We start from the raw sequence: 13,416 nt of genomic DNA on the forward strand, positions 1-13,416 counted from the left end.
CTGAAATGAAGTTGTCAGTCTGGCAATTTCCAAGCTAATGGCAGGATATACATAAACCTTAGATGTGTGCCATAGCATTTCGGAATCTGACCTTTTGTATAGAAACAAACTGCACAGGAAAGCTGCAGTGAAATTAAATGTCATAGATGGGGTTTAAATGCAAATGAAAATACCACATCACTGTTCCTTAACATTCCCCTCTTCCCTCGAGTAAATGACTAATCCCAAAACTTCTGTTGCTTGTAGATTTTGTTAGTTAGAAATATGCAGCCATCTGTTTTATCACATTTACGTCAAGCACATTCGAAACACGAAGTTGTGTTAGGCTGCAGGCCCATGACAAAAACATGAAAGCAGAGTAGAGGTATGGGAAAAGGGAACATTTGGATGGGATAACAAAGGCATAGGGTTTAACTACTTTGGACAGCACTTATAAACAGGTGTAAGGCAAAGGAATCTGGCGAGAGAATTACAGTGCGTCCCCAGGTAAGTGCCCACATATGTAGGAGTGGAGAGCATGAAAAATGAAGGAAAATCCTGTGTCAGAATCATACAGAATAATAACTAGAGCCAAATTCAGAATAAGACGAACTGGACTGGATAGTTTATTTTCACCCCTACAATCCCACAAGATCCATACATCAGGTAGCAATGACAATATCACATATCTCAAGCAGCGTGAAAGCTGCTTCAGAGTCAACAGTAACGAACTACAGCTAAACTGTTACATCTGAACTGTGGACACAATCAACTGCCTGCAGACATCTAAGTTAGCTTAATAAGCTAGGCTTTTTTCTGGTAAACAGTTTTGTTCAACCAGACTAAAGCTGTGATAGTAACAGTTAATTGATCTTCACTTAAGATTTACCTGCATAATCTGGTTTTCAGTTCCCTGATTTTAGCAGCATTTCACCCTTACTGGCCTCTGGCATTACTCAAACGGTCAACGGGCCAGATTTCACTCAGTGGTGAAGCAACGGCACTCACATTTTGAATAAAACTGTCCACAAAAATCTGGTGCCTTCGCACAATAAACTAATACATCAAAACTCCACAATTCCTTCATTCTAATTTAAAAACTTGACAAACAACAAATGAATGGGCCACACACATGGGATTATGGCAGAAGTTAAACAATAAAAATAAAAGTTACTAATTCTCGATTTGAGTATGTGGAATTTCTTATAATGGGAGACATTTGATGTTCAACATAAAGCAAGTTACTCTTTCAGGTTCAGTAGCTCCTTGAAACAATAATTATGAAGCTACTAGGCTAACCTTACCTTATCCAATCATACCTCATACAACCATGTGCAATATTTTCAAGTGTATTTTACTTTACAGGCTGTTCCAGTTCTCATAATTGCTAATGGATTGCAGTCTGGGGATCCTAAACAGGATCCTCTGGTGAAGTCAAGTACAGACAGGAATTTCTAGATTCCCACTTTCAATACTGCATGTCCAGACACCAGGAATTGTTATCAGATGCAAAGGATTGCAGACAGCAATACTGTCACTCCCACTGCAAAATCTAAACCAATATTTTCAAGGGCCAAAATAAAGAACATTAGCTAGACACTTGTTTACAGTTCAGTTGCATCCTGGCCTAGCCAAATATTAAAAGAATTTTGCTCTTAGTTGTAGTTGCTGAATTGTTCTTTTCCAAACTAATCTGCAATTGTAAGAAGATTGACCATCACCTAACTTGTATCCTCCTAAAATTGTAGAGACAGTGGTCCTTCAATTGCAAGTTACTTCAATTTGTATTTTTAAAAGTTCTTCACTTTCCAAAGAGAAAACTCAATTTTTTTCTGCACCTCAATTTGTAAGATCATATGAAATGTTAAAGGGAAAATAAGATTGCTTAGGGATGAATGGGCAAATCCAGACATGAAAGTTGAAGGTATGCCACAAAGATATGGAATATTGTGGTTTTGTTTTTATAGAAGATTAAAAGATCTAAATGCTCAACTTGGGGCATTTGTGCAGTTAACTTTTACAACCTCACATTTCAACGCGCCTCACACAGTAATTTTGAGTTGTTACTATCATCCTGTACATTACAAACAATACCACATATCAAAAGCATTTTGTAGCTGTAAATTGCTTTGTGATACGTCAAGGTAGTGAACAACATAAATGAAACAGAACAGAGCAAGCAATTGACTCACAACAAGCATCTACAAAACAAAAATGAAATAATGACCTAAGGGCTGTTTTACTGGTATTGAACATTGAATTGATGTTGTGCAGGACTTAAGGAAAGCATGCAGCTTTTCCAAAGTTTTATCATGGTTTTACATTCACCCATATATATTCTCAGTTTATTGTATATCCGAAAGGTAGCATCTGATAATGCAGCACTGCACTAAAGTGTCAAATTGCATTATGTGCCCAAATCTTGAATGAGGTTTGATATCACAACCTATATTAGTCAAGTGTATATCCACTTAACCAAACTAGAAATTGCGAAGTTAGCATACAGTGAACAGGGTGGCTCAGTGGTTAGCTCTGCTGCATCACAACACTATGACCTAGTTTCACTTCCAACTCGGGCAACTGTTTGTATGGAGTTTGGACATTCACTCCATAGCTGCGTTGGTTTTGTCCAGACGCTCCAGTTTCCTCCCACAATCCAATGATGTGCAAGTTAGGTGGATTGCCTATGCTAAATTGAACTGTAATGTTGTGTGTAGGCTAAGTGTATTAGCCATGGGAAATACCGTGTTTATGAGGATCAGATGGGTCTGGATGTGATGCTCTTCAGAAGCTCGGTAGGGACACAATGAGCTGCATGGCCTGATCTCACACTGCAGGGGTTAAATGAAAAAAAAGAGGTAAATGGGTAAACAGATCTGGAATCTCTTCCTTAAGGAAACAGTTTCTCTACATTACCTTTAGAAAATCTTTGCACAGCCTTAGAATTAGGGGGGTCAATTTAAAACGAAAATGAGGAGACATTTCTTCAGTCAGAGAGTGGTGGGCCTGTGAAATTCATTGCCACGGAGCGCAGTGGAGGCCGGGACATTAAGTGTCTTCAAGGCACAGATTGATAAATTCTTGATCTTGCAAGGAATTAAGGGCTACAGGGCGAGTGCAGGTAAGTAGAGTTGAAATGCCCATCAGCCATGATTAAATGGCGAGTGGACTTGATGGGCCGAATGGCCTTACTTCCACTCCTATGTCTTATAATTTTTAACACTTCAATTATATCACCCTGAATCTTTTGAATTTAAAGGAATATGATACAGGCTTAAGCAGCCTTTCCTCAATTTAGAAAGAGAGCGCATGCTCTCAATGTACTTGTACCTAGAATCTCGCTACCGTGGCAATCACACTTTAGGGAACTGCAAAAGATGGCCAAAACTGATGGAGGACCAACTTTATCTGAAATGACTAAACAGGGAACAAGCCATGAACATTGAAGCTGTTCGACGAACTGTCTACCTTATTAATGGGCAAGTACAGAATAACAACCAAAAACAGAAATGAATGGAAATACTCAGCAGCTCTCAGCATCTGTGAGGACAGACAGAAAACAGTTAGGCTTTATGACTTAGCCTTTGGACAGGGCAAGGATTGAAGGGACAGAAATCAAGAATGAAAACCTATAGTAGGCTCAAGTTAAGACTGGATAGATAATGAAACAAGGCAAAAGAACTAGCAATGGAACAAGGAAAGAATCTAAAGGACATGTAAATGACAATATTAGCATTGTCTGCTTGCCCTGTGATACCAATTCATTTGCCATTTCATCTCTTCAAATCACAGCAGGATGGTTGTTCACACTGCCAACAAATTAAATCATTTGTGGGATCAACACAGAATGTGGTAGAACAGCTTTCAATTTTGCTGAACAGGGTACTTTGTGAAACAGTCCAAAATGAATGAAAGTCATTCAATTATCCATGTCTTAACAGTCTGGGATATGGTGGTTTAATGATCACTGCTTAGAATAATAAATTGATTAAAGAGCTTAAATTGTTTATATGATCATGGTAACTGAATCAGGCAAAGCCAATACAGTTTCAAAATCAAACTGCAGGAGAGAGAGTGAAACAGCAGTCAGGAATCCTACTTAAGGTGTGGCAGAACATGTAAAATTATAAGAATAGTATTGATTAAACCAGAGTTAATAAACAGGTGAATGAAACATCAGTGATGGGGTTATAACTCACTCAGAGCTAGTAAAAACTACCAATGCTAAAGACAGAGATAGCAGAGTGTGGAACTGGAGGAACACAGCAGGCTAGGCAGCATCAGAGCAGGAAATTTGACATTTTGGGTCAGGGCTTCTGAAGAAGAGTCCTGACTGAAACATCAACTTTCCTGCACCGCTGTGTTCCTCCAGCTCCACACTGTGCTATCAGTGATGGGGGCCAGATTAGAGTGTAAGGCCCAAATAGGAGTTCTATATATGAATGCATGGAGTGTACGGAATAAATTAAGTGAATTGCCAGCACAAATTCAAGTTAGAGATTATGACGTGGCAGCTATTACTGATACATTGCTGCAGGATGGTCAGGACTGGGAACTAAATGTAAGATTATAAGATTTACAGGACAAACAGGGAAAAACAAAATTGTAGAATAGGTGGGAATAGCCTTATTGGTTAAAAACAAAAGTACTTCGATGGTGAGGGAGGATATAATGAGCGAGTAGTATTCAGTGGAGATTGTATGGGTGAAATTGAGAAACAGTTAAGGGTCTAAAACTGTAACAGGTGTAATGTACAGACCCGCTTGTAGCGCCTTTGAAATGCTAGATTGTATAAATGCAGAAAATTAGGCAGGTGTGTGGCAAAGCCAGAGGAGCTTCAATGAGGATTTTAATTTTAAAAATAGACTGGGCTCTCCAACATCTTCCATCCAATCATAGACCTTTCCCCTCCTCTCCAATTTCTCTTTTTCTGTAGAATCTGTGATATTGCTAACTTTTTCCAGTTCTATTCACAGACTAATCACCTGAAATGCTAATTCGATTTCAATTGCTGGTTTGGCCACATATAGAGTATTGTGTCCAGTTCTGGTTGCCTCATTACAGGAAAGATGTGGAAGCGCTGGAAAACGTGCAGAGGAGATTTACCAGTATGTTGCCTGGAATGGACAGAGGGTCGTACGAGGAAAGGTTGAGAGCGCTAGGGCTTTTCTCTTTAGAACAACGAAGGACAAGAAGTGACTTGATAGAGGTGTACAAAATGATCAGAGGTATAGATAGAGTAGGCAGTCAAAGACTTTTTCCTAGGGTGGAGGTAGCTTTTACAAGAGGGCATAGTTTTAAACTGAGTGTAGGTAAATATAGGTGAGATGTCAGAGGTACTCTTTACTCAGAGAGCGGTCAGGGCATGGAGTGTGTTGGCGGAGAGAGTAGTGGAGTCGGCCTCATTAGGGGCATTTAAGCAGCTATTAGATAGGCATATGGACGATAGTATAAGGTAGGGCTGGAGGTTAACTAGACCTTAGGATTAGAGTAAAAGTTCGGCACAACATCATGGGCTGAAGGGCCTGTACTGTGCTCTACTGTTCTATGCACTTTGAGCATTTTCTGTCCTTATGCCAGATTTCTGGTATTCACAGTATTTTACTCAAATGCAGGATAAGCAATTCACAAATTGCCCACATGCATAGCGATTAGGAGTTTCTGGTGAATCGTACTGCTGTTTCAAAAGGAATTCAGCCAAATCAGTGGCACAAATCAGGGCAAATCAGATCCTGATTCTGCAATATTTTGTGCTGATATAAAGGAAACATTGAAGGAAGACAGGCCACTCATAACCTGATCCCCTCATTCAATTAATCACTGTAACAGAAGTCCACAGATTTTACATTCAGCAAAACAGAAATGAGTGTGAGCGGAAACTAGAACAACCTTACACCTAGTACAACATGCATTCAGATCACCATTCATACCTAAAGTAAAGCATCTACCTGTAACAACACAGGGGACACCTTTAAAACTGGCTCTGATAGAAATGAGAATTGATTAGCACCTAATACCCACTGCTTCTGCCCATGTCAAGCATGGGTATTGTAAGTAGTAGGGGCTATCATTTTTAAATTGTAATGCAAAGATGATCACTGTAGAAAAACTTGTTTAAAAAAAATGAACAAACTGTAATACTGTTGGGCAAAGTCAATTCCAAGACTGATGATAGTTTTAAACAAAAAAGGAAAAACTTAATCAATTGCCAAGTGGAAGGAAGCTGTTTTACTCACTTTGGATGCCGAATGTCAGGCAGGCTCCGATTCAGAGAGATTTTATCACTCACATAGATATTGAAACCATTTTCCCGATATGCTTGCCTAGTTCGATCTTCATCAGACAATGGCACAGCCTTCCCCTGCTCGCCAATTCCTAACAGAATAAGGCAGGTCAGCACCAAAGTATAAACTCACCCTCAACATTTAATATTGGACATACCAAATTTACAATCAAATCATCATTCCATCATGAAGGTTTTCTCGCAGAGTTTCATTATCACTTAAAGTATGTAGCAAGCAATCATTGGACAAAGTTTAATAAAGCCTCTGACATTAAAGCAAGCAGATCACATCACCATATCAATAGTTTCACTGTAGATTAGCAGGTTTTGAGAGGACCCACCAACACACTAAAATAGCAGCTAATGAACTTAAAAGACCCTATACAGACCACAAGCAAAACAAACGTCATCTACAAAATACCTTGCCAGAACTGTGACAAACACTACATTGGACAAACAGGCAGAAAGCTAGCCACCAGGATACATGAACATCAACTAGCCACAAAAAGACATGACCCACTATCACCACACACAGATGAGGAAGGACACCACTTTGATTGGGACAACACATCCATCCTAGGACAAGCCAAACAGAGACACGCACAAGAATTCCTAGAAGCATGGCATTCCAACTGGAACTCCATCAACAAACACATTGATTTGGAGCCAATCTAACATCCTCTGAGAAAAAGAACAGGAAGTGAGATCACCAATGCAGGAAATGACATCACCAACCCAAGGAAACCTAAGCAGATAAATAGAAAGCGGGACATAACACCAGCGCTTTGTTGGAGGCTCACTGATGATGTTATCTAGAATGGTGACAAAACATCTGGGAACAAACCTTCAAGCTCAGCGAACCAGCTTACATCCGGAACAAAATAAAGACCCACTCTTTTGTGGACCAAGAAGAGGAGAGCACGACTGTGTTGGAGGTGGAAGGAAGACGTCGGGTTGGCTGTGCACCCTTGCGACCGGTGGCTCTTAATGCTGGCTTCGGCCTAACGCTGGTTCAGGGGAGCAGCCAACCCGCAACGATGGCTGCGGCAAGTGCTCGTGCCCCAGGTCAGGGGGTCTGGAACACCATCCGTGTTTCCGTGAAGAAGGTGGATGAAGGTGAACCTGTGGACCGCACCTTCTTCGTGAAGAGGGTCCTGTTGGACTGTTGTGGGTTCGCTGCTGCGGACATTTACTGCCTGCAGGATTTCCCCGGAGGAGGTTTTTACGACGTGATCTTCCGGAGTGCCAAACTTTGCGAGCGCTTCCAAGAGGTTTAAGGGGAAAGGAGGTGAGGGCCCCCTCTCTGTATTGACCGCTGTCCCGCTGTTTGTGATGTCGGTGCAGAGGAGCCGTATGGTGACTGTACACATGTACAACCCGCAGGTGCCAGCAGTTGATGTCCTGACCTTCCTTGGAAGGGGACCTAACTGACATCATGGACCCCTTTGGCATCTGGACCAGTAAGAGGCAGGTCAAGGTGACGCGGAGGATGGGCATGGACGGGAATGTCGTACACCCACCGTCCTGCTTCGCGATCGGCGGGAGCAAGGGCTACCTGACCTATGCAGGGCAACCTAAAGTCTGCCATGCCTGCGGTAGGTCAGGTCACGTGGCGGCCGACTGCAAAGCCACCATCTGCAGGGGGGAGGGACACCTTGCAAAGGATTGCCCACGACAGAAAAGCTGCAACCTTTGCGGGGAAGCGGGCCACCTCTATAGGGCACGCCCACAGCGGGGGACCACCTACGCCCAGGTCATCAGCAGGGGCAATGCGGGGCCAGCCCCCCCAGAGGAGAGGAAGGCACCAGGGCCCAGCAAGGACCCCACTAATGTGCAGGAGGGCCAGGTCGTGCAGGAGGGCCCAGCCCCGCAGGATGAGCCCGAGGCCAGCAAAGCGCCCCTGCAGGCTCCGCTCCCCCCGCCCCCCCGACAACCTGGAGTTGATGGAGGCGGCGACAGGCGACCCAGGGGAGTGGACGACGGTCTGGAAAGGAGGAAGGTGCGTCGACAGGCCCAGGAACCGCAACCATCAGGCGGGAAGAGGCAGCTACAGGGGGGCTATAAGAGCTCCTCCGACGAGGGGGATTCGGAGAGGGCCCGCCCGAAGCAGAAGTTAAAGATCTCGAGGGAGAAGCAAAGCAGCACCTCGCTTCCAGGTGACGGGAGATGTCCGGAGGCTCCCTCCGACACCCAGTCAAGTGCCGCTGGGGCACTGGAGGGCCCCCCGGAACTTCCAGGCAGGAAGGAGGAAACAGCGCGTCCCCAGCCTGACCCAGAGCTGGGCCCTCCTGCCTCCGCACCCCTGACGGGGGGATGCCACCCGGAAGGCAGCACGGACGGTTTCCTGAGCCTGGAGAGCGCCCAGCGGTTAGCCTGGGCAATTGGCATGAAGGGACAGAAGGAGGGGCTGGACCTTGGACTTGGGGAGGGTACTGCGGTCACTGCCCACAATGGGGGTACGAGTTGCGAGCATTAATGTGCGCAGTGTCAAGTCCACTGCAAGATGTGTATCCACGTTGGCCTACCTGACCACCATCAAGGCGGACCTCCTGTTTCTGCAGGAGTGTGGGATACCGCACCTCAGCAGGTACGGGAAATGGTCCAGCGCCTGGACCTGTGGGCCTTCGATCTGGTCGGGGGTTAGCGACTGTTGCTCCTCGGGCCTGGCTATTCTGCTGCGGGGGCGCGACTTTACCATCTCTCAAGTTCAGGAGGGGGGGGGGGGGGGGGAGTGGGGGTGGGGGGGGGGGTACCTCTTAGTGGCTGACGTCACCTACAGGAACGCTCCCCTGAGGCTGATCAACGTGTACGCCCCAGCGGTACAGAGTGAGCGGTTGGCCGTCCTGCAGCAGCTTCCACCCCTGCTGGCTACGTCCAGGCCGGTCATCCTAGGCAGAGACTTCAACTGCATCATCGATACAGATGGAAGATCCAGCGTGGGGACAGCGGGTGGGGGGAGTCAACTGGACGTCACGTCCAGATTCCTGATGGGCATGGTGAAGGACGCCAAGCTGCTCGACATCTTCAGCACCCCTGCAGACGAGCGCAGCGGAGGTACACCTGGTCACGGCCAGACGGGTCTATTCGCTCAAGGATAGAGTTCCTGTTTGTGTCACGGGCATTCTCGGTCAGGTCCACCGGCGTTGAGCCGGTCTTCTTCTCTGACCACTGCCTCCTGCTTACAGGACGACCAGCCAGCCGGCAAGGGGACGTGGAAGCTCAACACGACTCTGTTGACCCCAGAGGACGTCCAGCAGCTTAAGAGGGAATACGTCGGTTGGAGAACCGTGAAACCCCTCTGAGTCTCCGGGCGACTGGTGGGAGACGGTGAAGGAGAACATCAAGAGGTTCTTTGTCCTCAAGGGTGTAGAGAGCCGGGGAAAAGCTGTCGCGACTCCAGAAAAGGGCGCAGAACCTGCTCCTTCTGCAGTTGATGGGGGTCAATGTCACGGAGGACCTCCGCGAGATGAGGGGCCAGCGAGCCTCGCTCTTCGCCGCGGAGGCCTCCAGGATAATCTTCCGGTCCAGGGTCCGCTCCGTGGAGCAGGACGAGACATGCTCGTGTTTCTTCTTTCAGAAGGTGCACAAAGAGAGCTCTGTGCTTAGCCGGCTGAAGGAGGATGATGGCTCAGTGACGTCATCTCGGCCCGACATTCTGAGGATCACCAGATCCTTCTATGCCGGACTGTACGACATGAAGCCCACGGACAGCACGGCCTCTGAGTCGTTCCTGTCATCTATCACGGAGGTCTTAGACAACGGCAAGAGGGAGTGGCTGGACTGGCCAATATCCCTGGACGAGCTGACCAGAGCCCTCAAGTCCTTGGAGAGGAATAGGACTCACGGAAGCGACGGCTTACCGGTCGAGCTGTATTCCGCTCTGTGGGACCTGGTCGGCCAGGACCTGCTGGAGGCGTACGATAGTGCACGTTTCTCCTGCCCGAAGCGCAAGTCCATGAGGAAGGGCATCATCACCCTCATTTACAAGAGGAAGGGGGAGAGGGAAGAAATTAAGAATTGGCGTCCCATTTCACTATTGAACGTGGACTACAAAATCCTGGTCAAGGTCATAGCCAACTGGGTCAGGTCTGTCCTGGAGTCGGTGATTCACCCTGACCAAACCTGTGCTGTGGCGGGCAGGAAGATCGCTGAGGGCCTCGCGCTCATCAGGGATACGATCGCCTACGTACAGGACAGGCGGGTGGACAACTGCCTCGTCAGCCTGGACCAGGAAAAGGCCTTCGACAGGGTGTCTCATGCTTACATGATGGACGTCCTCTCCAAATTGGGGTTCGGGGAGGGCATCCGCAATTGGATCCGGCTGCTCTACGCCAACATCGTTAGCGCAGTCTCGATCAAAGGGTGGGAATCAGACAGTTTTCCTGTTAGATCTGGAGTCAGGCAGGGCTGCCCGCTCTCTTCTGCCTTGTTCGTGTGCTGTGTTGAGCCCTTCACCGCATCCATCAGGAAGGACGTGAGCCTGAAGGGCGTGACTATCCCAGGCAGTGGAGGCCTTCAGGTCAAGACCTCCCTGTACATGGACGATGTCGCCGTCTTCTGCACCGATCGTCGGTCGGTGAGTAGACTATTGGACATCTGCGGCCAGTTTGAACTGGCCTCGGGTGCCAAAGTCAACAGGGGTAAGAGCGAGATAATGGGAACTGCAGATGCTGGAGATTCCAAGATAATAAAATGTGAGGCTGGATGAACACAGCAGGCCAAGCAGCATCTCAGGAGCACAAAAGCTGACGTTTCGGGCCTAGACCCTTCATCAGAGAGGGGGATGGGGGGAGGGAACTGGAATAAATAGGGAGAGAGGGGGAGGCGGACCGAAGATGGAGAGTAAAGAAGATAGGTGGAGAGGGTGTAGGTGGGGAGGTAGGGAGGGGATAGGTCAGTCCAGGGAAGACGGACAGGTCAAGGAGGTGGGATGAGGTTAGTAGGTAGCTGGGGGTGCGGCTTGGGGTGGGAGGAAGGGATGGGTGAGAGGAAGAACCGGTTAGGGAGGCAGAGACAGGTTGGACTGGTTTTGGGATGCAGTGGGTAGAGGGGAAGAGCTGGGCTGGTTGTGTGGTGCAGTGGGGGGAGGGGATGAACTGGGCTGCAGTGGGGGGAGGGGATGAACTGGGCTGCAGTGGGGGGAGGGGATGAACTGGGCTGCAGTGGGGGGAGGGGATGAACTGGGCTGCAGTGGGGGGAGGGGATGAACTGGGCTCCACACTGCCCTCCAACCCCACCACACCCGGCACCTTCCCCTGCAACCGCAGGAAATGCTACACTTGTCCCCACACCTCCTCCCTCACCCCCATCCCAGGCCCCAAGATGACATTCCACATTAAGCAGAGGTTCACCTGCACATCTGCCAATGTGGTATACTGCATCCACTGTACCCGGTGCGGCTTTCTCTACATTGGGGAAACCAAGCGGAGGCTTGGGGACCGCTTTGCAGAACACCTCCGCTCAGTTCGCAACAAACAACTGCACCTCCCAGTCGCAAACCATTTCCACTCCCCCTCCCATTCTCTTGATGACATGTCCATCATGGGCCTCCTGCACTGCCACAATGATGCCACCCGAAGGTTGCAGGAACAGCAACTCATATTCCGCCTGGGAACCCTGCAGCCATATGGTATCAATGTGGACTTCACCAGTTTCAAAATCTCCCCTTCCCCCACTGCATCCCTCAACCAGCCCAGTTCATCCCCTCCCCCCACTGCACCACACAACCAGCCCAGCTCTTCCCCTCTACCCACTGCATCCCAAAACCAGTCCAACCTGTCTCTGCCTCCCTAACCGGTTCTTCCTCTCACCCATCCCTTCCTCCCACCCCAAGCCGCACCCCCAGCTACCTACTAACCTCATCCCACCTCCTTGACCTGTCCGTCTTCCCTGGACTGACCTATCCCCTCCCTACCTCCCCACCTACACCCTCTCCACCTATCTTCTTTACTCTCCATCTTCGGTCCGCCTCCCCCTCTCTCCCTATTTATTCCAGTTCCCTCCCCCCATCCCCCTCTCTGATGAAGGGTCTAGGCCCGAAACGTCAGCTTTTGTGCTCCTGAGATGCTGCTTGGCCTGCTGTGTTCATCCAGCCTCACATTTTATTATCAGGGGTAAGAGCGAGGTCATGTTCTTCGGGAACTGGGACGACCGCTCCTTCATCCCCTTCACCATCAGGACAGGCTACCTGAAGGTGCTGGGTGTTTGGTTTGGTGGAGCTGGGGTGTGCACTAAGACTTGGGAGGAGCGTATCACCAAATTGAAGCAGAAGCTGGGCAGGTGGACGCTCCAGTCCGTCTCCATCGCGGGTAAGAACCTGGTTGTCAGGTGCGAGGGGCTTTCGGTACTGTTGTATGTGGCGCAGGCCTGGCCTATTCCCTGGGCCTGCGCCGCTGCAGTCACCCGGGCCCTCTTCCACTTCATTTGGGGGTCAAGGATGGGCCGGGTCCGCAGGGACACCATGTACAAAGACCTGGAAAATGGGGGAAAGGGCGTACCGAACGCCACCCTCACCCTGATGGCTACCTTTGTGTGCGGCCGCATCAAGCTGTGCGTAGATCCTCAGTACGCAAACACCAAGTGTCACTACTTACTGAGGTTCTACCTGTCCCCGGTGTTGCGAAGGATGGGCCTGGCCTCGTTGCCGCGGAACGCTCCGAGTAGTTGGACCGTTCCATACCACCTGTCCTTCGTGGAGAAATGTTTGAAGGGAAACACCTTTGACCACAAGGCCGTCAGGCAGTGGTCAGCACGTAGTATCCTCGGGACCCTTCGGGAAAAGGAGAGGGTGGATCCTGTCGTGTGGTTCCCCGCGCAGACTCCCAAAGTCGTTTGGCAGAATGCCTCATCGCCAGAACTTTCAAACAAGCACAAGGACATTGCCTGGCTGGCGGTGAGAGGGGCTCTGCCAGTGAGATCCTTTATGCATGCCCGGAATCTCTGCACCACCGCACGCTGCCCTCGAGGTGGCTGCGGGGAGGAGGAGACTGTCGATCACCTCCTTCTGGAGTGTGCCTATGTGCAGGAGGTCTGGAGGGGGATGCAGTGGTATTTGTCGAGGTTCGTCCCGAGCAGCTCCGTGACGCGGGACTCTGTGCTCTACGGGCTGTTTCCGGGGACGCACACCGAGACCAACATCAACTGCGCCTGGAGGA

General features: G+C 48.8%; 1 protein-coding gene across 2 annotated transcripts in view; it reads right to left on the reverse strand.

Moving 5' to 3' along the window:
* LOC125458284 (polypeptide N-acetylgalactosaminyltransferase 10-like) overlaps positions 1-13,416 on the reverse strand; it is a 93,211-nt gene that overhangs the window by 48,280 nt on the left and 31,515 nt on the right. For both annotated transcript variants that reach the window (XR_009446611.1, XM_048543443.2), the window contains exon 3: positions 6,216-6,354. Coding sequence is in view for 1 of the 2 variants with exons in the window: in XM_048543443.2 (XP_048399400.1) it covers positions 6,216-6,354 (139 nt within the window). In the remaining variant the exon portion in view is untranslated. The remainder of the gene's footprint in view (positions 1-6,215; positions 6,355-13,416) is intronic.

This window comes from Stegostoma tigrinum, chromosome 13, assembly GCF_030684315.1.
Source record: "Stegostoma tigrinum isolate sSteTig4 chromosome 13, sSteTig4.hap1, whole genome shotgun sequence".
Classification (NCBI taxonomy): domain Eukaryota; kingdom Metazoa; phylum Chordata; class Chondrichthyes; order Orectolobiformes; family Stegostomatidae; genus Stegostoma; species Stegostoma tigrinum.